General features: G+C 38.9%; 1 protein-coding gene and 1 long non-coding RNA gene across 27 annotated transcripts in view; one reads left to right on the forward strand and one right to left on the reverse strand.

Moving 5' to 3' along the window:
* Positions 1–26,927, reverse strand: part of OSBPL8 (oxysterol binding protein like 8) — a 70,806-nt gene that overhangs the window by 20,312 nt on the left and 23,567 nt on the right. For 5 of the 24 annotated variants that reach the window (XM_083573318.1, XM_083573335.1, XM_083573336.1 and 2 more), the window contains exons 4-9: positions 23,778–23,915; positions 6,939–7,009; positions 6,399–6,425; positions 4,689–4,784; positions 2,762–2,863; positions 1,403–1,606 (exon numbers count right to left, since the gene is read on the reverse strand). In XM_083573318.1, the coding sequence (XP_083429444.1) occupies positions 1,403–1,606; positions 2,762–2,863; positions 4,689–4,784; positions 6,399–6,425; positions 6,939–7,009; positions 23,778–23,915 (638 nt within the window). Of the gene's footprint in view, positions 1–1,402; positions 1,607–2,761; positions 2,864–4,688; positions 4,785–5,109; positions 5,576–6,398; positions 6,426–6,938; positions 7,010–9,355; positions 9,796–11,120; positions 11,211–12,584; positions 12,696–16,010; positions 16,274–23,777; positions 23,916–26,927 lie in introns of those variants that run through there. The other 19 variants (XM_083573337.1, XM_083573333.1, XM_083573332.1 and 16 more) reach the window with 13 other exon arrangements.
* LOC310743244 lies at positions 11,605–20,248 on the forward strand. Of its 3 annotated transcripts, none has more exons than XR_014538891.1 (3): positions 11,605–11,887; positions 13,720–13,823; positions 19,694–20,248. It is a non-coding gene; the product is annotated as an uncharacterized lncRNA (long non-coding RNA). The 3 variants fall into 3 exon arrangements; XR_014538892.1 differs by having other exon boundaries at positions 11,606–11,887; positions 13,720–13,809; XR_014538893.1 differs by lacking the exon at positions 11,605–11,887 and adding an exon at positions 12,710–12,850.

A 26,927-nucleotide genomic window follows, 5' to 3' on the forward strand; every position in this document is an offset into this window, starting at 1 on the left:
CCCCTCCTCCTCTTAAAAGATCTTTAGAACTAAAATTTCCAGGTGCTTCTCACACTCACTCCTGTATTATTATTTTTCTAAGAAAAAAACATTATAGAGGCCAAAATATTGGTGGCATTAAAAACTCTGATTACTCATTCATGTTGGGGTGGGAAGCAAGAAAGAAATGACAGCAAGAATACATTTAAGCAGAACATGCAGCTGGCGAAGAAGAAAGGCACAGCCAACACCATCTGTACGCTTCCTTTCTTCAATCACTGTTGAGAAATTGGAAGGTAGCTCAGCTACAAGAAAAACGTCTGGAGAGTTGGAATGATCCTCATTTGAAGCTCATGGACTCCCAAATGTGTGTAGATAAACAGGAGGGGGTGGACAGAGGACACTACAACTTAGTACATAAGAAGAGTCTGCTGGATCTCCCAACAACTTCTCGTCTGGCAGTGGAGGTGGAACATAGCCATCATGTAGCTATTGACAGTCTTCTCAATTAATTAATTTATTTAATCTTCATTAGAAACCATCTAAATTGATGACCATCACTTCCTCCTGTAGTAGCGAGTTCCATAGTTAACGATACGCTGTGTGAAGAAGTCAACCTTTCCTCACAAGGGAGCTGCCCCATACAACCGCCCAAACATTTTGGTTGGGTTTACTGGTTAGCATTCAGAATATTCAGTAGCAGAGCCAAAAGGCATAGAAGTTATACTGCCTCATGTATCAAGAGATCCAAACATCATTAAGTGTAATTATGGATTATCACAAGAGATCCATCCACAAATGGACTGGGCCCTTTTTGGCTGTCTTGGGGATGAAAGTACATGTAATTCAGGTGATGCCTTTGTTCCTAATATCCAGGGCTGATTTCTGCTGCTAACCCATTTTAAGTGGACTCTAGGTGGGGTATGGAGGCACAACATAAGACCAATAAAAAGTAACAAACAGGAACTTAAAACAGCAAAGTAAAAATGTGGCAATTTTTGATGTTTTAAAAGAGAATCTTCCCAATACAATTTTAAAGCACAAATCATTAAAAAGCCTGAGAGAATGAAAAAATATTATCCTAATGCCTACAAGATAATAAAATAGGTACCATTAGGGATTCAGGCGCTGTTACACAGCATTACTGTGCACATTTTGTATGGGCAAAGATTATGATTAGTGGCTGCTTTCACAATAAAGACCACACAGGATTATGCAGAGGGCCAATACTTCTCCAATGCAACCACACTGCTCAGGGCTTTGGTATGTCAGAAAATCAAGCAAATTTAGCAAAGGGATAGCTGAGCTGACAACTGAAAGCACACTGAGATCATTAATATTTAACAGTGCAGATAGGTTTAATGTGTCATTGGTGTAATGTTCTATTCAACGCCACCTGCATTAAGAATACATATTCACTTACCTTAACAGCCCAGATGGATTGCTCCAAAGGATGGAAAAGTTTGAAACAAAATCCATCCTTTTTTGAAGGCCGCTCAATGAGTTCACAAGCGTTCAGAAGTACTGTTCCCACCCACTGGCCGTTTTTGGGAGTTTTGTAAATAAGCAGTACTCCAGGTTTCAACACACACCAAAGTTTGGTCCAGCTTTTCAGTGTACCTCGAATCTTAACAGAAAAAAGAGACTTTTAATTGTAAGTACATTTTTAAGTACATTTCAGTCCCAATCCCTCCTGGCTAAGCAGTAAGACCCTTCTTACAATATACACAACCAGTTCAGAATTGCAAAAATGAAGAAGAGTTATTCAAATCTCACACAAATACTTATAGGCACAACACATCTTAATGTTTGTATACTGGTAATTGAGTGTAACTAGTAAATCAAATTACCAAAGGATATCAACTGCACCATGCAGACAGTATTCCTTTAAAATGAAAACTAATTTACTATGTCAGACGTTATTTTACATATGTAAATAAATACAGAAACTTGAGATGATTCCCATGCCTGCAGAATATGTCTCAACTGACACCAGTAGAACCTACTGGTTAGGGAATGTACTTGAAATATGAAATGCAGGTTCAAATCCCTAATCAGAAACAAAGATCACTTTGTAGCCTTGAACAAATCACACTCTCTCAACCTAATTTAACTTTCATGGGTTTGTGAGGATAAAACATTGCCTTTGAGAAGAGCAGGATACAAATGTAATCAATCAATGAAAAAAAGTAGTATGTTAACAGCCCTTACACTTTAGCCAATACAGTAAAACAAGGTACAAACAACAAGTTCAGGTGGAATATTTTATTGATCAGCAGAAGTAATTTAATTCTCCTGTGACGTGCAAGAAACACACTGACATTAAGCAGCTTAGATTATTTGATACCCGTGCTACTTTTACGTCCTCTTCCTGGAGCTATTCATATCATCATTGAAATTCACACATTTGAAACTCCCAGAGCTTTAGGCTATCATGTATGAAATGTGGCTTGGTGAGTCTGCAAGAAGGAATCTGTTTTAAAGTAACAGTTTCCTGTTTCCAGAGGAATCACTCATAATTCACATTGTATTGAATATAAAGTGATCACCAATTCAATTAGTCACTGCAGACAGATGTAGCCATGGCAACCACTGTAAAGCAGTGGCAAGGTGTCCCCGTTGGTTCCCTATGCATCAAGTACTGAGCCTCTGGGATATAATTAATGGAGATTTTTCTAGTGGTAAACATCAATCAGCAACCAACTAGGATCTGAATTCTTTTACATTCTGACAAATAAACAACAGCTACAACTTTCACTCAATATTACACATAATTCCTGACCTTCAGCCAGTCAGCCATAACAATGACTGATGGGTCTGTGATTGTGCTAAGTAGTTCTTTTGTGGCTCTTTTCTTCTCTTCCCTGTAATTTTTCTTTTGAACCTGTAAATAATGAACGAACAATAAATTCAGAGGGTAAGAAATTTAAGAAAATGGAAGTCGTGGAGCCATAAATGCAAAGGTCAAAACAAACTGCAACATGCTTAGTTCAATCCATAGTAGTATGAAGAAAACGAAACAGTGGCATTACATAATATTGCCTTCAAACCAATTTCATATAAAGCAGGAATTGGGGAACCTGAGACCCTTCAGATATTAACTCTACAGCCCCCATCAGCCCCAGCCAGCATGGCCAGTGGTCAGGGATGATGGGAGTTCAGCAACATCTGGAGACTTGAAGTAGGGGTGGGTTATGATATATTGATATTTTGTCTCTTACTGCTATGAACTCCAGACCGCAATAAATGTTTCATATTTTTTTACCCTGTAATATATTGAGAATGCACTGCCCAGCTTGCAGGCAGGAAGCAACACTTTACTGCAAAGTAAAGGCCATGTTTTTTGCCTGCCCAATCTGCAAGGCATAAGCCCATGCCGCCTCCCAGCTGGCGTTGCAGAGTAAAAGGCTTTACTTTGAAGTAAAAGCTGCTTTCTGCCTGCAAAATCTGTAAGGCGTAAGACAGACCCAGCATAGCAATAAGCTTCCCTGCCAAGGGAGGGAGATTCTGATCAGCAAATATCCACGTGGCTTTGCTCTTGCTTTTGTTATGCAGGTTGGTTTAAGGCACACACCTCACTTCTTGCTAGGCAGAATAGAGACCCAGCTTCCTGGCTGATCTGATAAGCAAACAATGTTTCTTTCCCCCTCATAAGATCCACATGACAGAATAGACACCCAGCATATTATCAGGCTAAGCAGACATTAGAGTCTCTACAAGAGCCTTGTGGATCTTATTTGCTTGCTTATAGGAATCTTTGGTCCTCAGCAGTGCTGTGGACAGAGAATCGGCAAACAAAGTTTCTTCTTCCTGATACGATCAGTTTGGCTTGGCTTGGCTCCTGCTTCTGTACAGGCAAGGAAGCAACAATTTACTTTTGCAGTAAAGGCTTTGTGCATTTGGAAACTAAGATGCGGACGATGCTGATGACTGGGCTGCTGCCGCCAGTTCAAATTTTAATTGCTGGTTTTAGATATATAGTGGTGCATTTTAAGTATTGTTTTTTAAGCAGTTTGTTTTTATTATTCTTTGTTCTATGACTGGTGTTTTTAAATGTTGTAAGCCGCCTTGAATTTCAACTTGGCAGGATATAAATATGTTATATAATAAATAAATAAAATAATATGAGAGGCAGTGGGGTGGAAGAACCCATGGAAGGCTTTTCACTCAGCAAAGTAGTAATGGGCTGGTAACACATTTAATATTTCCAGCAGAAACAAGTCATGCCACATTCAAAGTGGTGGACAGCTTCTGTGCATCCCTAGCAGCAGCAACCAGCACACCATATATACTTTATCTGTAGCCTAGTTTTTACAAAGGTGATGAAGTCATGTCTGGGCTACACCATTTTAGACCACAGGTGGGAGTTAATAAGCCTGAATAATACCTGCATGAAAGTGAGCCCATAAACAGGTTTACAAACTCAAATGAGAACCAGATCTGCAGAGGGCAAAAAGTAATTTAGCTTCTTCTGTGTCCTCTCCCACACTCTAGAACTAGAGGGCTATGTTCAGGCTAGAAAAACACAGTGAATTCTAGAGAAAATTACGACATTGGTTGAAGAAACAGCAGCACATCTTGGAATGTTCTAGCATTTCTTTAAAGTTATTGTGTATCTCACATTTGTCTTCTGAGACCACTTAGAGGTGTCGTATTCTATAGCCAAAAGGCTGGAGATGGTAGGTTTTCTATTCTGGAAAGCAACTCACCTTAAGAGACTCCTTCTTTGTGAGCTTGGTAGTAGAGGAGCTGGGGGAGGAGGCAGTGATGTCCTTCTCAGAGCCATTATAAAGCTTAGATTCTGACTGAAAATATACATAACACAAGGAAATAATTAATGAAGGATTAGAGCAGTTGCTGTTCAGTCAAACTTCAAGTGAAACATAGAAGCTACAAGTTTTTCAGATTGCTGCTTGCTCCCTTTATGTCGCTTCATTTAATCAAGGCATAGAAAGAGCTTGTAAATGAATCCTTCGTGTGGTACTTCAAAACATTGGCTTCTTCTGTCATATCATTTAACAATAACCCAGTTTGAAGAAAGGAGTCAAAAACTTGACATTGTCCACTGAGCTTTACACATGCAAACACAAATAGCTTTTCTTGTCCAGTGCCACCTACACACTTACTTACCCCCTGGCCCCTCAAGTAAAACATGGAATTTCTCCAGACTAAGATCTGCTCCCTGAATCTGTTATATCGGTGTTATTCAAATACATTATTATTTCCCCAAAACACCCTAATTCTAGAGATCCATAACTTCACCTCACTTAAGTGCCTTTACCACTGAAAATATTTCTTTATTAAACATGCTGCTGTGGCATCACATGGCTTTTATTTATCCTGCCTTGAAAGTTCTAAAAATGGTTTCTCTGCATGTGCCACCCAATAGCTTGGGGGGGGGGCTGGTTGAGAATGACAGATGAACCCTGCAGAGTTGCAGAGCTATTCTAGCAGTCTATCATCACTCAACATTGGTTGATAATGTAACCAAGTTAACTCATTAGGAACGTCTCAGCATCTTGTACTGACTAAAAATAAACTTTGGATGAGTTACAAGGCATTTGTTACCCTGTATAGGAAAACACGTTTTATTGACACAAATTGTTTAATACTGAGATGCCCAGGAGCCAGCCAAATCTGCTGGCTAAAATTAAGGCTATTCCCCCCCCCCAAAAAAAACTATTTTACTAAGTTTTCAGAGACAGACAGAGGGAGGGAGGGAGGGAGGGAGGGAGGGAGGGAGGGAAAGCGAGAGAGCACACACATAAACACCCACCAATCTCAAGAAAATGAGACAAAAACTCTAATCTACCAAGCTCAGCCACATGTACACATACGAAAGTACATACTTTCTTAACCTGGATTTGGCACAGTGAAAGCTTTGGTCACCTTGGCTTTTTATTTGTATGAGGAGAGGAACTCCAACGTTGTTGCTTCTCCTTGAGCTCTCAATGGCTCTTCATACCATTGACCATGGTATCCTCATGGACTGGCTCCATTAAACAGAAGTTGGAGGCAGTGTATTACTGTGGTTCTGTCCCTATTTGATGGCCCAAGTTTAGAGAACCGCTCTGGGAGATTTCTGTTTGTTCCCATGGAATTATATTGTGGGGATCAATTCTGTCTTCCATGCTGTTTAACACCTAAGTGAAGTCATTGGGTGCCATCATCAAAGGATTCTGGATGAGTCATCATCAAGGCACTCTGCTCTATATCTTTTCCAACAGAAGCAGATGAAGCTGTTCAGAAGCTGAACTTGTGCCTGGGGTGGGGACGAGTGGGTGGTCTGGATGGGAGCCAAAAACCAAGCCTGAACCCTGAGAAGCGTTCTATGGCTTGGTAGTTTGTATCTTGTTCAAGTGTGAGTTGCACTCACCATAAAACATATAGCATGTAGTACAGTAAAACCCGCAACTTACCTGGGGGCTATGTTCTGGGGATTGCGCCTAAAACCAAAATCATGTATAGTCAAAATTCATTGGATTCAACGGCAGAGAGGATTGCCAAAGTCATTTTCCCCAGAACCCCATCCCCTTTCTATTTTTTAATTGACATGCATGTAAAGCTGAATGTGCACAAGTGAAATGCACATAAATTGCAGGTTTACTTGTGGATTCTACCTTGTCATTGGAGGCTCCAATGCCTATTGCCAGCTATGGCTAGTTCATCTAAAATAATATGCCTCATACTTAACCAAGTAGCTAATAGAATTCACCAAAGGCCCACTGCATCTCCTGAGCAGCCCTCACTTTTTTTCACAAACTGGCTTTAAAAACAAATATTAGTGCTTGTTTTTGTGCTATAACCAAAGATTACACATAAACATAATTCACCTTACTATTTAAAATAAGCCACAAATGAGATAGGTAGGGAAAAGATTAAATTAATTGCAACTACGTACCCAAGCTCACTTAGATGCATCAAACTGAACTATGCTGTCTGAAGGTTAAGGTGCTCACCTTGCTTTTTGACATTGATTGTGTAGAATCATCTTTACTTTGTGAGGCATCATCCTTCCCTCTGTCAAAACCTTGAAGAGAAATTGAAATGGTTTCAAAAAATCAGTGTATCCCATATGCCATTAAGGTTGAAATCCTAAATAAGTCAAAGCTATTAAAACTCTGACCAAATATACTTAGGGACATGGTGTATATGTCACCATTTGTTCACCAAATGTTTTTGTAATTCCTTTACAACTAGGATTTTTTTTGTTTAATATTAAAGCCATGTTGTGTGAGACCTAGGGTCCAAAAGTGGTTATGTTCCCAACCTACAAAGTTCCAAGCATGAATGGTAGTTATCAACCCTGTCCCAATTTAATGCATTTGTATTTTACCTTCCAGGCATTCAGAGCTACCTCAATTACTCAGTTATATGAAAATATCCAACTACAGTACTAGTAGCACGTAGCACAACATAGATAAGCACAGAGAGTTTCAGTCCACGGGAGAACTGGCTTGCCAGCCCAGCCCCAGGTTACAGCAGTTCCAACAATGCAAAGCCTTCTCATCAGGCATCAGAAAAATAAGATGGAAGTGGATCTAATAATAAATTCATGATCGAGTAAGCCGCTAGGATTAGGCATTATCATATTCACACCATACCACCACACACATCCAGGGATGTGAACTAATCAATGGAGCATAAAACAGAATGAAGCAGAGCTTGTGCAAAGCCAAGTAAGGAGAGTAGTGCTAACAAGCCATTTCTACTCCTTGTGTTAATAAAGGCAGATCGGAGTAACCACAAAGCGGCAAGTGAATTCACTTATCTTAATCAGAAATTCCTCAGCAAAGTATTAGCTGCAAATGTTATCTTCCTGGTAAACTTACCAGGAGCTTGGGAAATTCCCTAGAACAATTTGGGATTAACTGAGATTTGGCAGCAACTTCTACATGCACAGCCTGTATGTGTCCAAATGTCTTTGGACATTTGTATGGGCAAGGGCCAGTGCGCAACATCTTACTGCTCCAAGCATTCATGTACCTTGTGATATGTCTAGAGAATGGGGCTCATGACACCATAATTAATGTCTAGGGTGCTCTACTCTTCATACAAAGTCAGTGAGCAAGTTACACGCACAAAAACTGGTTTTAAAAAAGAAAGAAGGAATGTGAATCAAATGCCAACCACTGACATATTCAACAGCATGAAATTCATAACAACAGATACTGTGTTTCCCTCGCCCAGATAATTCATCTAAAAGGCTATAATTAAGGTAAGGTTGCAGTACCTAAGTTAACTACACTGTCTTGCATTTGAGATCTAGCACACATACATCTCACTTTGTCATCTGTGAGTATTAAACCACTCTAAATGTCAAGCTGGACTTTTAGTAAGATATGGCAAAAACTCAGTAAAAATAACAACATACTTCCTTACAAGAGTTGTTATGCAACTTACTGGCTTGGTTCAGATATCCTGAAAACCAAACTATGAAAAGGAAACATGCAATGTTGTGGTCACATTCAGAACTCTGCAATAAGTGATTGAAGCTGCAGTTATACAAGTACAGCAAATCTGCTTGTCCTTTGTTTTGTTGTATAAACGTTTATTACTTACACAAAAAAACATGAAAAGAGGGAACATTATTTCTAGTTTCCAGGGGATTCACATCATGTTTGTGTTGAAACTACTAACCACAAAAGAAGAGGTAGACAACTAATAGGTACATTAAAATGCAATTAGCTTGAAGGTTGCAATTGTCTTAAATAAATCAATTTTTACAGTAGTACTAACTCACACATTTACAGTAACCTTGCAATTGTGCATTTTCAAGACTGATCAAGTCCATTAGAACCAATGCAAACTAGATTACAACATTATGAGTATTTCCAAGTTATTATTTACATTATTAAGGAATGTAAGGATTAAAGGACACAACACTGATTAACATGGCCTCAAATTTTACATTTTAAGATTACTTCTAACAGTCAAAAGTCCTGCTGTGTTGTCTACTCCAGATTTCAAAAGGACCTGCACCTAATTAGAAGCCATGTTCCGTTTACTTGAAAATCATTTGGTTGTAGATTCCAGTATGTTGAAAATTCTCTTAAATTGCAGGTAAGAAAGACACCACCCATATTCAGTCAAGTATCATTCTCATTATATAATATCAGCATCATCATCATCATGTACAATCCCACGCAATCTACAATGAAGCACTTCGTTCTTAATGCTGAACTTAAAGAAAGCGCTGCCCAAGAACACATGCCAACCATGAATCATTATTTCCAAACCTCATTTTATTTTATTCAACGTGAATCCAAGTGCTTTTTCAGCTTAGAAAATTGCTTTTTTTAAAAAAAGTGGTATTTGTAGAAGCTTTTACAATAAATATTTTCATGAGAACATTAAAAAGTGAGACAAAACAAACCTCGGAAGACTGGTGAAAGTGCATTGTATCCTCCGAATGAAGCATTCCGGACAAGTTTCCGACCATCAGCCCGTGGAGGCAGCGAAACTCCAGCACATGAAGAAAACCTACGTCGCTGTGGACCTTCTGCCTTCATGAGTTAGATGCTCTGTATAATGATTATTTTCATTCAGAAGGATGACGGGAATAAGAACGTTGCAGAAAGTCTTTTCCCTTCACATTCAGATTAGCAGCATGCAAGACCCACAAAGATCAAGTGCCATGTGCACGCTTTGAACAAGGAGAGATGCCAGAGGCTATTGAACTTTGTAACCAAGCTAAGAGATGTTTATGAATTCAATCCAAGCTGCTACCATTCCTCCATCAATAACATGTCATATTTCAGTCAGCATGCCCCGAGACAAGCTGTTACTCTTCATTGTTTTGCAGGCACCAGACAACTGTCATGACAAAGTACATCAGAATGGAGGAGTTATTAAAGAAATTCCTTTGCTGCCTAATCATTCAAGTTCTATTTTATTGCACACAGAACAATTATGAGTATACTTCTAAAATTCACTCAAGAAAATTAAGAGTACTACTGAGAATCAGAGAAGGAATTTCCATTAAATGGAAACCCATTTCTTTTCAGTACTTTTTATTGTGGATTAAATAGCATTTGCCAGCAAGAACTCACATAAATGGCCCTGAAAGAAAAAGCACTGCTTCTGAATGCAGTATTAGGGTACATTTTAGAAGGCAGGCACTAACTCATATCATTTAAGCAATACCACCAAACAGACCCTTGCCAAAATAATTTCTGATACAGGAGTCAGAACTTCCGTCAGCAATTTCCAGAATTTAGTACAGAGTAACAAGTATCAAAAAAGTGTAAAGTGTTTATTGATGACTTTGCTTTTTAACATAATTAACAACTCCAGAGAAAGGGGGTCACTTTTTCATTAAATAGTTTGACATGTTTTCAACGTGTTTAAATACAAGCTATGGTATTTGCTCAACACTATACAACAACAATACTCAATAAATATAAGTAAAAATGTTATCTTTAGAAACCACAGGCTAACTCTTTTAATGGAAACAACTGAAACAGAATTTAAGCTTAAAATTTCATTCAAAATTTTGCAAGCATTTGAATGCTTCATTTGCTCATCATGCAAATTAGTTAGGTGGTCAGTTTTGCCTGCTTTCCATTCGAAATGTCTAACTTTACACAACATTTTTAATTAAAAAAACCCTTCCTAGTCAATTTCCCCTTGCTTTGATGAGTCATTAAAAAACAACAACAGATATTCTATAGCTGAGAGCCAAGGTTGTTTTTTAAGCCATCATTTTGCCTGAATTCATGAAATGAAATATAGCAAGAAATCTAAAAGCTTGTACAGTGGGGGGGGGATTAAACCAATAAAATACTTTTCTTATATTAGATGATGATCAAGAAAAGTCTTAAGATTTCAAACTATTTAATCTCAATGACTAACAAAACAGAAATGACTTGGATCCAACTATTTGTACCATATAAATCTGGCAACTGTCAGGTTTAAGCTATACAATAAAAATATATTAATTTACTATATTTTTATCCTGCTTTTCAGACAATTACTGTCTCCCAAAACGGCAAAGAGAGAGAGTGAGTATGTGTGTATGTAAAAGAAGGGCCCACCATCATTCTATTCATATTCTTTTGGATCTCATGCTTTTCATTACTAGATACCAAATGTTCTGGCCCATTAACAGAACACAAACCACTAATATATCCCTCCCTGACCTGATGGGAATCCTCATCCTCTGAGCTCACACAGAAGGTCACACACATCCTATTAGACTCCTTTCCCTCCTGCCTGCTTTTCCAGTATAGAAGCAAGACAGTGCCAACATTCCAAAGTAAGATATTCTGCTTTGGATACCTTTCATACATCTCACTCTCAATTTCTCACGCTGTATGTGAAATCCATATAACTCTACATATGGACACAGCTTAGATCCCCTTAACAGCTAGAAAACTGTTAACTGAAAGCTATGACAGAGCTTAGTTCTCATAGGTACAATCTGTTATAACCTTTGCACCACAAAGGCTCGCATTATATTTTTTTCACTTTAATAATGGGAAATGTCATGCTATTTAAAAAGAAAAAAAGGGCAGTTTGACTATTTATTATAATGATACGTATTATAATATTAACACACCCACAGAACCTGCTCTTGAGCATAGGGATCTAAGAACGGAACTTGAGGTTACAAGAGAAACAATGGTTTCCTTAGCAACAGCAAAGTGGGAAAGGGAGGCACCTGAAGGAGAAAATCAGTGGGGTGGGGGAATAATAGTATTTAATCCGTTCTCTATTCACGAGTTCTACCCTACAAATCCACACACACACACACCCCAACTGGCTACTTAAAATTTGTATCTCCCCAGCCAGGCCATGAAACAGGAAATAAGCTCAACGGAGAGAAAACCAAGAACATTTGTGAAAATAAATCACCCTGCATGGGAGGATTAAGCACCCCCCTCCCTCTTGCCACTGACCCTCCTTGGTAAGTGCCTTTTACCCTATAATATGCTTGTTAGCCATGAAAACACTAATGGACGGTAAATATTCAAAAAGGAGTGCACCCCAAATCTGTCATATGGTTTAACTACTCAAAAAAAAAACAAAAAAAACAGGGTCTCCACCCCCATTGTTCAGCCCAGACACTTAGGTCCAGGCTCCGAGGGCCTTCTGGCGGTTCCCTCATTGCGAGAAGTGAAGTTACAGGGAACCAGGCAGAGGGCCTTCTTGGTATTGGCACCCAACCTATGGAATGCCCTCCTATCAGATGTCAAAGAGATAACAAATTGTACAACCTCCCATAGATAGCCTGAAGGCAGCCCTCTATCAGGAAGCTTTTCATGTCTGGTGTATCGTGTATGTTTTATATTCTATTGGAAGCTGCCCAGAGTGGCTGGGGCAACCCAGTCAAGATGGGTGGGGTACAAGTAATAAATTATTATTATGATTATAGATAAACATGGATCAGAAGATATCTAGTGAGAAAGCATCATCATTATTAAGTAATGTAATTTTGATTCAATATTCTGAAGCAGAGGGTTGTTGTGGTTTGGTGTGTTTTTTTACATCTATGCTACAGCACCAATATTTTCTACAGATTTTTTCCCAGGCGTCACATGTTGAACACTCATACTAATCCCTATTACTGGAGCTTATTTCTGCTTAAAGAGGTCTCTAATCACCTGGTGATTTGGCATGCCTGCTTGGAAAGGAAGTTCGCACTCGGACTTAGTTTTGCCGAGATGTATACATGCCTGTGATGTTCTGCTTTTAGCTGTAGAAACAGACTTACTTGCAAGATGGAATGTTCCATTATGACAAAAAATTCTGACACACAGAAAGGCACCATACCAGGGGCAAAGCTACACTGTAATCCTTCTTTGCAACATCTAACTTTCTATAGGCAAGGTGTGTGTGTTGTTTTTAAACTTGAGCAACTTGCCATCATGTGAGCCCTCACTTGCAGTCTGAAACAGTTCAACAAAGACACAAATTTGCCGCTTTTAAATCTCCAGGCCAAAGCTGATAGTGGAACACCACTGCCCAAACTTAGTTTTTATTTATTTATTAAATACATAAATAAATTTGTCAGGTATAAAGTGGTGAACTTTTACATATATCCTTCTTGTATCAATTTCCATTGTCAAGTCTTTTTTATATCAGCCTTATATCAGCTTTACCTCTAAATCCTACATATCTTTCTCCCTTTCCTTATATCCCTGCTCCAAATTCCCAGGCCTAACTTCCTCACTATCTATCTTTTTCTTCTTCCTGATATCTTTATTGATCTCTTTATTGATCTCTATCTCCCCTTCCTCTTTTGCTGCCCCACCCTCCTGAGCACTCTCTACATCAGGAAGGCAGCAGGAACAAAGTGCAATGTGATTTGTTTCCACTGTGTATTCCTATGTCAATATGATGGTTCTCTTTGCAGACTGTTTTTTTACACTGTGGAAATACATTTCAGTGCCAACAATATTCTATTATTCTTTTCCATAACCCACAACAAACAGCTTTTGGCAAACATCCATTCTTGGGATTTTTTGATTATTATTTTTGCTACTTCCTCTGTTAATTCATTTTCTTACTCATGCATGGTGCATTGAAAGGCATAAGAACCTCACAGCAGTCATCAGATTCTAGAGGAGAAAACGGGCTCAGCACTCTTTCACAACAAAACTTATTTCATTCTTTGACATTTATATGCTGCCTATTCAATGCAATTAAATATAATGTTATAGGGAAAGGGTTAGTATTTTGAAAAATCTTCATTACAAATAGTAAAGATAAAGCATCCTCCATCTTGTGGTCTGGCAGGGGACAAAATGAAGAAAGAGCCAGAAGAACAGCAATCTGAGACAGAGATGCATGCAGAGCAGCAAAAATAATCATCGATGCTCCTCCAAGGTAAATTCAAGAAGGTAATCAACAATGATAGCTACTTAACAATTATTATTTTATTTGTTACATTTATATGTGCACCAGTTTACTCCAGTAAAAGTACAAGATTTAAATACTGAAACATGGCGACTTAAGCAATGCAAAGTTTCAGGACCCAAAAAACAAGTTATCTTACCATTGGATCATTTAAGGCTGCAATCCTAACTACACTTATCTGGGAGTAAGCCCCCTTAAATTCAATAGGACATACTTTTAAGTAGACATGGTTAGGATTGTGCTGTAAGAAAATAGGCTACTGTTCCAAAACCTCATTAAAATGCAACTGAGGCATGGTTAAACTCCACAGAAAACACAATTAACAGTATAGTTTCTGCACAGGATACTGGAAAAAACAAATGGGTGTCAATTATTGTACGCACAGAAATAATCTGTTTCAAGTAAAAAACATTTGCAGTGGTTGCTGGTAAAAGAAAAAAAGGGAGGGGGAACCCTTCAACCACTCTGGTGACTGCTACCTTGAAAATTCAGGTTCACTATTAAGATGGTATTGTTCAGCCAGTGAGACAAAACCATACAAGATTCTCTGTCTAATGAAGCCCAAAGAGCAAAGAAATTGTAAGGATTGCAGGGTCATTAAGACTATGAATACAGAAGGCGATCAGTGAAAATCATCAAACTGTGTTAGCCATTACTTTCAAAGCCTTATACCAGGGTTCCCTAATCATTTTTGGGCCCGAGGACACATTCAGAATTTTGAAAAACTGACAAGGGCACAACCACAAAATCACTGCCATTGAGGCATAACTATTCACAAAATGACTGCCTCCCACTTAAGATACCCTCTCCAGATTAACTCCCCCCCCCAAAAAAAACCTCTCAGAATCTTCCCCATCAACTCTATCATGACTGTACCAATCATGGTCACTCCTTTCCCTCCTCCAATTTTCCCTCCCCTCCCCCTCATTACTTTCACCTCCCCCTACCCCCATGTCCTAACCCGCTGCCCCCATGTCCTTGCCAGAGCAGGTGGAAGTGGCATTTCTTTATGGGAACCGCAATGAATTTGGGGGATTCTATAATGCCCACTTTGAAAGGATATGGGAGCTAAGCAGCCCTCATACAGAAGTGCCACCACTCACTTGGGTGAGGAGTTATGTGACGGGGAAACAGCCTTTGCAGGTAATCAGGGCATGGAACTGCAGACCCTGATGTCTGCAAGTCCTGCTTTAGGAATGGCCACCCAACACTGCCTGGTACTTGCACAAAAATTGAACTGATGGAGATTCTTCGCTACAAGACTGTAGCTAACAAGATCAAGAACAAGAGTCTTGGCTATGGGGGTGAGCAACACTGATGCAGAATACCTAACAAGAAGAGTCATTTTGGTGTCATATACAAAGTAAGGTTATTACAAAGGTATTCAGCATTGCGAAGTCACTCTCTTTGGCATGAGCTTTGCCACAAAAATCACTTTAACCATTTGCTAGAACACTAAACTTAAGTAACTGATCTTTCTTTGTCCTTTTGTTTCTCCCTTTAAGTATTACAAAAATCAGTGTAGCTGAAAATGTTGATAGTTTCTGATGTATTTATATACTTTTTTGTAACAATGACATGCCTATGGTTTTCAGTTACGCAGAAATAACATTCACATATTATGGTTCATTGCTTATTTGTATCTAAAAGAACAGCTTCCAAAAATGATTCCCTAGGGAGTCATTACTGAACATTACCAGTTTTGATATTCAGCATGATTTTAGTCATTATTATTATTACAGGAATAATTAAAGAGCATTGTTGGAACAGATAAAAAGTCTACCTAATCCAGTATTCTGTTCTCACAGCGGCTGACTAGAAGTCTACAAACACGTCGTGAGTACAACAACTATTCCTCCTAGTTGTTTCCCAATAACTGATGCTTTTAAACTATTGAAATTAAACATCATTGCTCATTTTCAAAATATATTTGGTGCTCTGTTCCCGACAGCTATTCAGATGGGTTTGAATTCCATCAGTACTAGTTATTTTAACATATAGCGCTAATTGTACTGTAACATGGCATATTGCTATACATATGCCACACTCATTAATTTGGCTATCAATGAATTTTAATCTAGAAATTAAAGTTCAATTGCATGTTAAAAATGCAGATTTTCTACTTCAAAATAATAAACATAAGCTGAAATAAGAACAAAATAGGACATAACCTTGACATATGCTCAACTTGAAATATAAGGGCTTTTTGAAACCGGCCCCCCCAAAATTAATCCTTTTGCTGCTGTAGCAGCAACAGATATTAGAATGTGTTAGATATCCAAGACAGCTCACAAAATCAATTTGTGACTCTGTGTTCATCCTGAGGTGGTGGTGTTGTGGAGAGTCAGCTTATTAGTCCCACTACTGTCAAGCCACTTTTCTGGTTAATATGATTAAACACTACAACACACAAACTTATTACATCAACAAACCTACCATAAGAAAGAAACCTGTAATTAAATCTGCATTACCTACATCTATGTGCAACATGTGACCTTCCTCATGCAATGAGTTTGTTTGGAAAACAAAGTCAGCTGCTAGTAGCTATCAAGCTACTGCTGTATAATATGCAATCCAACTTAAAAGATATTTAAGAGATATACTTGCCTTTAGAGATGTGTCTCCAACTCACACGAATGGAAATCCAAAACACAAAACAACTGTATATTACAAGAATGGCAAACTGTTTTACAACCCAAAAACTAGTATTCCCAAGGTTGACAGAATCAATGCAATCTGAATTTCTCCTGAAGCAGTTCCTCTCAGTACACCGGGTTACAGCTCTGGCACTTTTTATAAAAGCAGCTTGCTTGGCCGTAGACTTGCATCTCAAACTGCTCTGTTCCACAACTCCTCCCACACACTTGTTGACTACTCAGGTTTCAGTTATTTTATCCCAAGCAAGACCTCTGAATTACAAGGACAACAGATTAGGCTCAAATGGGTCAAACTGGCCAAATTTAATTCCTAAAGAAAGATTTGTTGACAAGTCCTTTCTTTACAACAAGAGAACAATAAGCCAAGACAAAAAGCACTATTCTAATTATATATCCAGGGTGAACAAATACATATAGAGAGGAAAACGGGATCTCAGCAGCAGCCTTGCCACTGCTCTATGCTATTCAGATGCCTTTTAAACACACAGGGTTCCTCTGCTAATACCCAATCAAAATGGTTGGACACAGCACACACAATTCTGCTCAATGCATTCTGGTAGATACTTTAAAACTAGTTTAGACAGTTTCAGCAAAACAGACAATCCCCAAATAACCCACAGAGAGCTTGCTTCTCATGAAGGGGAGGTTAGATAAAATATGAGGCATGGTATAAGAACGTAAGAAGAGCCTGCTGGATTAGGCCAATGGCATTATGTTTTCACAGCAGCCAACCAGATGCCTGTGGGAAACCTGCAAGCAGGATTCTCCCCTCCGGTGGTTTCCAGCAACTGGTATTCAGAAACATTACTGCCTCCAACTGTGGAGGCAAAGCGTAGCCATCATAGCTAGCAGCTATTAATAGCCCTCTTCTCCATGAATCTGTCTAATCTTCTTTTAGGTTGGTGTCCATCACTGCCTCCTGTAGGGGCTAGTTCCATAGTGTGCTGCAAAAAGTACTTTCTTTTATCTGTCCCAAATCTTCCAACATTCAGCTTCACTGAATGTCCATGAGTTCTAGAGTAATGAGAAAAACTTTTCTCTATCTACTTCCTCCAAACCATGTGTAATTCTATAAACTTGTGTTCGACTCAGTTTAGACTTTTGTTACAATGTGCTTACTCTGTTTTTTCTCATCTACCATTGCGTTGCCCTGTCACCCAGTGGGGCAAGGGAAACTGCAGCCTGATTTGATTTGATTCATATATATGGTACTATTGCTACTTGCTACCAAGTGCAGATCTTGGTAACCTTAATTACAAAATTAAGAAAAAGCTGAAATTCAGGATCCTTGCTGTGCCATGTCTGAAATGCTCCATTCTTTATTGCACAGCGTCTAAATGACTACTCTGTAACTTGGTTCCACTCCCAGTCATTATCAACAAAAAAACCCATAAGGTGGCAATCTTTTAAAGAGCCGTATATGAAAGGGATCCCATCTGAGAAGAATGGAATAGTTAGAGCTGCAGAAAGCTTATGAAATATACATGTCACAGGACGTGTGGATACCACCTTCACATATTTTAGTGGTAAATGGATTTTACACTGTGCAAGCACAGAAACATGTACTGGTACAATACAGGGATGTCCCCCTCCCCCAATCAAAGTAAGATATAATGGTTTGAAAGGAAAATGAAACATATTCTAGTCCAATGCTTTGCCCCAATGTTCTGGGGTTTGAGGAAATAAAAGATCAAGTTGAAAGGAAAGAAGAAGGTATTTAAAATAGTTTTCACACTTTTCTAGGAACTAGTGAAAATCTTTGAGTTGCATGTGATTTGGGCTTTATGTGCTATCCCTGAAACATGACCCCCCACGCAAGTTGAGAGTTGCCTGTACAAAGCCCTTAAAGAATTGGGTCCAGTGTACCTTCAGAACCACTGAAATCATCTGGAGGAGCACTGTTAATTGTCCCCAATGTTACAAAGGACTAACTGACTATAATTAGAAGTTGGGCATTTAGTGTTGCTAGTCCATGGAACACTCTTCCAACAGAGATGTTTTGTGCCTACAGTCGTTTAATTTTTTATTAGTCTGTCACCTGAATGATTATCTGCATATGTATTTTAATTTCTGAATGATCTTCTATGTTTTAGAGTGTAGACCACCTGATATTTTTAATGAAATGGTGGCATAAAAGTCCTTGAATAAAATTTCCCCAAATACCTACATTTGACAAAAAACACATTCCATTCCATTCCCCTACAGTACTGTTAGACAGATTGACCCAAAACTACAATACTGTAATAATTCCTTAGGTCTATTGTTCTTCCCTCTTGGGACACGCACGGGTGGCGCTGTGGGTAAAACCTCAGTGCCTAGGACTTGCTGATCGTATGGTCGGCGGTTCGAATCCCCAGGGCGGGGTGAGCTCCCGTCTTTCGGTCCCAGCTCCTGCCCACCTAGCAGTTCGAAAGCACCCCTAAGTGCAAGTAGATAAATAGGTACCGCTTTATAGCAGGAAGGTAAACGGCGTTTCCGTCTGCTGCGCTGGTGCTGGCTCGCCAGAGCAGCTTCGTCACGCTGGCCACGTGACCCGGAAGTGTCTCCGGACAGCGCTGGCCCCCGGCCTTTTAAGCGAGATGGGCACGCAACCCCAGAGTCGGTCACGACTGGCCCGTACGGGCAGGGGTATCTTTACCTTTACCTTTTATTGTTCTTCCCAGTTAAATGACCGTTCCCTTATCCCTTGGCACCCACAATTCTACTCACAATAAAATCATTTTCTTCACTTACAATGCAGAATACATTTTAGTCAATGAGCTGCTGTGTTACATTATAGACCAGCCAGATATGTATGTACAGAGGTTGTTGAGATTGCAAATGCGGCAACATGTATGATAATGACTCAAAGGCATTGTACTACATTCAAAGACATGTGAATCAACTATAAACTGTTCTTAATTTCCATAAAGTAGATGGAGCTGGCTTTCTGCTAGCTTGATAAATGTTAACCAATTTAAAAATAGCAATATATAAGCAGGCATTTTACAAACATAGTTGTCTAAAATGTTGGACATTAGCTGTACAGTAGCAATATGAATGTTCCTGCCTACTTAATGTATTAGAGAAGGTCAAAATGGTTAGTTGAGCAGCCACAATCTCTAAGAAAAACTTAAACAGGAGACCAACAGAAATTAACATTTTAGAATGTAGGTTTATTGTCATATTTATTTCCAATATTTTTATAAAACAAACAGGACACAAATAAACAAAGCCAGTAGAAAGGAAGAAAGAAAGAAGAGTAAGAATTCACTTATCAGGGGAAAGGAGCCAAAAATAGTTACAACAAGAAAAAAAACTGTTCACAGAATTGAAGAGGTACCTATGAGACAATGGGTGGTGGTATGCCATGCACTCAAAAGGGTGCAGCACTCAAGACTTCTACTCTTTGGTAAGCAGATGCAGAGGATTTGTTCTTCAAGTATTGGAGTGCTAGCCATTTTAACAATAGAAGGCATAAACATCTACCTCTTGTGGGCTTCTGAAAGGCCTCAGACCACTCAATATTTTAGAGAGAGGTTCATGTAGGAGAATCTTAGACCAGTTTTCACATGATTTATCTGAAAGCACATCTCTTCTAAGAAGAAAGCCACTACTGGGCATTGCCACATCATGTGTAACAATAAGTCAGGGTTGAATCCACATTGCCAGCTTTTAACTTCAAGTTGTTTATTGTTCTGAAGAAACAGAATTGTGTCAAGTCGGTTCCAAACATCAGTTTTTGTTGTATTAAATGCAATCAAAAGGTCCAATGCTGAAAAGCAGATAGTGGCAAGAGTTGATGTAAAAATCCTCAAACTGTGGCCTATAAATCACAAACTCAATTCAGGTGATCCATAAAAGGTTGCAGAACAGTGCTTGGTCCTGCACTTGATTATTATTTTTCTGATGGAGATCAAGGTTGTTTTGACTTAGCTGGATTATCAGATAGGGAAATCCATGATTTTCACAATATGATGCTGATTTGATTATGCTGGTGCTAAAGAAAAAGTGCTCTTAAAATATGAGTTGTGGTATGTGCTTTGATTTGATTAATAATAATAAAGTAGTCAGAGGAAAAAAAGCTTGCGAACAAGAACCAATGAACATCAGCTCTGTTTTTCTCTTACAAGACTACATTCAGCCTTCCTTCCACAGTAAGCTAGCAATACTTGAATTTGAAAAAGTATGGTACTGCCTCAGAGTCTGTAACAATCCTGGAGGACTTGATAAGTCTTTCTTGTACTTAACAAATCAAAAATACCTATGCACAAATGACACTTGTGGGTGTCTAGATACCAAACCCTCTCGAGAGGAATATAACAGAAAATGAAAACTTCCAGCACATAAACACCAATACAGCTGTTCTCAGTAAACGCAGTTGTCCTGCTATCTGTAAACATGGATTACACCAAAGCATAAGCTTAGCATGGTTGAAGGAACTGAAATGAAACTACCCTCTGAGAACATAGCATGCCCCTTTGGCTACCACTACTGTGGGGAGGAACAAAGTTATTCATCCATAATGTATGGATCCAAAAATGACCTATTCTGAGAGCAGTGGCAAATAAAAAGCTTATAGGATAGCCCATGAAAGTACCGTGGATAGAGGGGAAGGGGGGCCCTGCCATTTTGGGTAGGAGAACGTAATTGGTCTCACAAGTGAATTTGCAATCTAAAGAGGGAAACACAGGGAGGGTGGTTACAAAAATGAGACAGGTCACTGGGTCTGGGAATGTTACAATGCAGTGGAAGGTGAATATATGTAATCTTCCCTTGGACTGTACCACTTGGAAAGTTGTATGAGATTGAGGATACAGTTCTGCAAAATTGGCAGATGTTTACTTCATCTCTAAGCTGTGAGAGCCTGTTAATAAAGCAACCACATTACTCCACATGAACTTGAGTATCCATATGTATATGGCGTGTCCTTCCTATGGCTCTAAGTCAGTCCCAGAGGATCCAGGGACCAAAAGCAGGGGGAATAAAAATCAATGATGTAGTATTTTTCAATTAAATTTTTAAAAAAATTATGTCAGAATGACATTTTCACAAAATGTTGTGAATACTAAATTTCCTTTAATTAAGTATGGTAATATTAAATTTTGGTATCATATAGTATAAGGATGTTAACTATATAGTTTACATCTCAACTGATCAATACCTCTGCCAGAGACATAGTTTAAGGAGGCGTCTGTACGTAAGTGATGAACCAATTTGATCACTTCTCAAATGTTAATATTTACACAGGCATTTCATTTTCATCTCATGAAAACAAATTGTTCTGGTTTGCTCAGTAAATATCAAGCCCTACTTCGACCTATCACTCACAGGCATTTCATTTTTGTTTGATACTCTGTTTTTGTGAGGATGGGGCTGTGCCAAGGCAGAGTGAAGAAGAAAGAAACAGCTTTGAGAAGAAGAATCATAGAATTGTAGACTTGGAAGGGTCACCTGAAAATGGCAACAGACTGGAAGTGTCCTCACTCAGGAAATGCTTAAGCAACACAATGAGTTTCAGACCAGGTTGCTGGGACAAAACAGTTGTTGTTATTTAAGAATAATGAACCATGATGCACGCCAGAAATAAATTATAATACAGGTCAGGGATACCAACATGGAACCCTCCAGATATTGTTGGACTACAACACTCATCATCCCTGTCTGCCGGTCATGCTGGCTGCTGCTTATGAGAGTTGGAGTCTAAGAATCTCTGGAGAGCACAACTGTTCTAAGTAATCTGAAATGTTACAGGAAGAAAGAAATGACTTGCAGCTTTCTATATACCAAGTTCAGCTTGCTTTACCTGCCCATTCTCTTCAAGTTTTGCCCACAAAGGCTGCATAAGTTTACAACAATATGTACACATATTATTCTACAGACAACTTGCCATAAAAAGCCAAGGGTAACTAGCCATAGGGGCTAGTAGTGACAACTGATAAAAGGAAGAAAGGGCAAGTAATGGCACCAAACAGACACATTCAAGCTAAATATTCTCTAAAATCGTCATAATGCCTCTTTACAACCCATCTCACTATGATTTTGAAAAGAAACAAAAACTACAGTAATTGGAATTAGAAAATTTGAAATATTTCCATTTTCTTGGTAGTTTATTCAGCTTGCAATTGGCCTGGAAACCTGGCAAGCATAATCTCTGCTACAAAAAAATGAACAGCACAACAGCACAAGTTAAGTTTTCTCTCTTTATCAATCCGTGCATCAGAAAGCTGGAGAAAAGATTCCCCAAAAGTAGAATTGCTTTTCCTCAGTTCAAAGAAGAGTTCTGAGGCAACTGGAAGCACCTAAACATTTACAGCCCAAATCCTTAGCATTTCCTCAGAAGTGTTATTTTGGACAGTGAGGCTTGTTTCTAGGTAAGTGTGCACAGAATAGCAGCCTTACAGCCTTACAGCATACAGTATGCTTACTCCAACAGAGATCATGCAAGCACGAATAGGACTAAAGTCTCAGAACACTATTTAGCAAAGGGCAGGCTAATCTGCAAGCCTCCAGATGTTACTGGATGACATTTCCCATCACCCCAATCAATAGCAGTTCAATGGTAAGGAATGAGTGTATTTGTAATCCACCAATATCTGGTCCCACCCCCTAATTTATGTAGAGGGTATTAATTCAACCAATTGGTGTTCTCTGTTATTAAGAAACATTCTAATCAATTCAAATCTGAATCGCAGGAGTGGAAACTGTTCACAAACTGCAAGGAATTTCAAGCAGTACAAAGCACAAATTCCCAATTTTAACCTTTTGACGCTTCATTCTATTTAAAAATTTCAGAAATTTGAATAGCCATTAATGGTGTACAAAACTGTCTTACAAATGCTTTTAAGATGCATACAAATGCAACCTGAAACAGCAGACTGAAAAGAGAAGATAAAAACTTACACATTTATTAAGGTAAGAAATTATTTTCTGAACCAGATGAGAGGCAAAGAACAGAGAACAATTTTCAGCTCATCCAAAGGATTCCACATTTTTAAACAGTTTTACTGGCATGTAGATGAACACATTTGCTGCAAGAGCTGCAGTAACTATTGAAGACTATTGAAGCCTGTGCAAGGGTTCCCATTGGCACAATGAAGATTTCCTCCCTCCTCTTATCCCAGATCTGCTCTGGAGGGTTGGGCGAACTCCCAGAATAGCGGGGGGCGGGGGGAGAGGAGGGGATTATTCAATCAGACAAGCAGAAATGCTTCTGCTGATGAAACAATCTATTTAGGGCTAGGTTGAATTCCACCCTTTATCCAGTTTGACATTCCAGTCATCTAATGAAATGCTTCTTACCATGGCCATGGACTGTTCCTGGACTAAATGATGGCTGCTGTAGATCTTTGGTTGGAGTAAGATAGCCTTCTTTTCCTTGACGCTGGCTCATCTTTCCTGGACTCAGAACATGAGCTTCATCGTTGTTTGTTACCACACCTGAAAAACAAAGAGGATTATTAATTAATTATTCACTGCACACGGTGTTTTACAGAGTACAGGTCCATGCACAAGGAGAAGGGACAAACCGAAGGCAGGGTATATAGGAGGCCCAACCAACTCCCAAGAGACTGCGATCTACTTCCAATTAAAAAAAACTGGCAGTGGTCTACCAGAGTTGAGTTTTGGGGGGGGGATGCCCCGGAGTTGTTGAGCTTAGGCCAAGTTACAGTATGGCATGGGAATGAGAGGCTTACACCAATGGCTTCACATAAATGGTAGGATTTGAGGGAGGATTTAAAGGAAAGTAAGAACGCACAGTTGTTCTGGGAAATGGTTGCAAATATGGGAGGAAAGGGTGGCATCTTTTGAGAAAGCAGGATTTCTTCAGGGGCTGGAGCTGGACGAGGTAAAATTATGGGTAGGGATGCACTGGATATAAGAGTGGGAAGATCAGGGTGGACACATTAGTCCTCACAATAGACATGCTATTCCTCACTCCCTACAACATTTCATGAGTAAAGACATATGAATGTCTTCCAGTGTTACTAAGAGTAAAATGGGATTTGCTGTCCCATGTGGTCATCCCATGCCACTCTGATAGCTTTAAAATATCATTTCAGGCACAAGCCTATGAACACAGCTGCTTCCCAATCCAGAGGTCTATAAAACTTCTTCCTATATCAATTTCAGAATTTTTTTTGCGCAGCATTTTCAGTCCTACCTATACTATTAATCACATCTTCCTATAACCTTTAGACCAAACATTCCCAATATTAAATTTCTAAAGCTAACCAAATAGTGGTACCAACAAACTGGACAGATTCTTCCATGTTCAAAAAATGAAATAGCTATGTCTTAAGAGTTGTACACATTTTAATTAACAGCTTAAGTAATACCCAAAACATCCTAACACCCATTCATAGATTCAATCCCAAGAGTATAGCTTTTATAGTGCATCAACTTCCAATCTAATAAAACATACCTGTTTATTTTTGAGATACTGCTTTTTGTTAATAAGAATTGCACATTCTGATGTCATGCCATGTTGCTTCAAAGCCCCCACTTTTTAAATCTTTCAATACTGCTATATTGCCCTCTAGAGACTTCACTATGAAAGTGCAAATTTCTTCAATTTTTCCACCAGTAGGGATTCTGTTCTGCTCTTGGAAAATATTGTACTCTCAATATTAAAATATCCACCATAAATTTATTGTGGTTAACAGACCAGAGATAAGACCAAAAATAAAGCGATACAATGTACCATACTCTTAAGTATAGGGCAAAATTCAAAGCAAAAGCTTAGGTAAAGCAAATTCTAAGGGATATTTCTTTTCCAGACCTTTTGGATTACTCATCCGCAACCTGCTCATCTTGTTCCTTAGACATTTTTTTATTATGCTCCTTTTCAGTTAGCTGCTTATTTTAGGAGTATTTTAGGAGTATGCATGTATTTAAACACAGTGTGGCTTTTACTCATAATAACCAAGAGGTAGAATGTGTGTTCTCGAAGCAACAAACATGAGTCTGACCAAACTGCGGGAGGCAGTGGAAGACAGAAGTGCCTGGCGTGCTCTGGTCCATGGGGTCACGAAGAGTCGGACACGACTAAACGACTAAACAACAACAACAAAGAATCTGTGGAACACGTTCCTTTTATTTTTGTGATGTTTATGCTGGAGCTTATTGGCAAATGATTGCCCAAAGTGGCTGAACTACCTAGAAGGTCAGCTCCATTTTATATAAAATACTTGCTGGGATATAAAATCCCAAAGGCTTCAACCATATAGGTATACAACCATACAGGCTGGATCCTCCACAAGCTCACCAAAGGGTTGTGTATGTACAAAATATCTACGGTAATTAAATTACTCCAACATACAGCTGTCCAACACACATAGGCATGAAAGCATCCTAGTTCTCAAAGCATTAGTAGAATATCTGAGATGTACCACTTCCAAGTGGAAACTCCCATGTTGAATATTTTAGGATACAAGTAAATCCCATCCACATAGAAAAGCAGGTATCAAGGAGAAAGTTGCATGGGGTTTTAAATATTTTTCAGATGGAGGAACATTTGATTCTGCAATTGGTCACATGCACTTAGAAGCAGAACATCTCAGAGATTTTACCCCCTCAATGATAATTAGGGCGTAATTACCAAGATTACTCTACCGTAGAGAAGATCCTGACATGACAGGTTAAGCCACTGATTTATCTGCAAAATTTAAGAATGAATCCTCAGATCTCCCTTTGCCAGAACCTCCTATTCTTCCTGAAGATTGAGCAAAATCTCTTTTCCTCAGCCTCTTTTTACACACAGCAACCATCTATCCTTTGCTTCCCACTCAGTTCAACCTCTTTCCTTTGGGAAAGCAGGGGGTCAGTAGAGATTTATCTTGCCTAGGTTGACTTGAGCTGGCCTTGCATAGCTGTTCTCTTCTTACTAAACTACCAAACCCTGTCCCAGTTATAAACACAGCAATATAAACCCACTGCATCCCCTAGTGGCAGTTGCCACTCTGTATATATGACAAAACTACACTTTTCTTCATTGATTCAACGTGGCAAGTGAAAAACATTATAACACTGAGCACACAAGACTTTAGGGAAGGGAAATGAATTAACATATATACCTAATTTTTCATTCTGAATTTTGAAAGGCTTGCAGCCCACCCCCCTCCCTGAATCCTCCATTTCAAATTTCATATGGGTAATATGAGTCATACTGATTTTTATAAAGGAACAGAATTTGTGGTTTTAATAGATTGTCTCACACCTTAATTACAGAATGACGCCTATGGCTCTTTAATATAAGTGTAATGTGGGCAGTAATTATAATAAGAAATACACATAGTTTAGTCTTATACTTAAAAGGTGAAGGCTTAGCCCACTAGAAGGATTAAGCATTTAGTTATGAGGTAAAGTCTTGGATAGGAGTTCCTTCAGAGATGTTATTAAGCAACCATAAAAGCTTTTAGTTGCTTGAAGCCCACTTGCGTTCAAAGAACA

This window comes from Podarcis filfolensis (assembly GCF_964270895.1).
Source record: "Podarcis filfolensis genome assembly, chromosome: 10".
Classification (NCBI taxonomy): Eukaryota; Metazoa; Chordata; class Lepidosauria; order Squamata; family Lacertidae; genus Podarcis; species Podarcis filfolensis.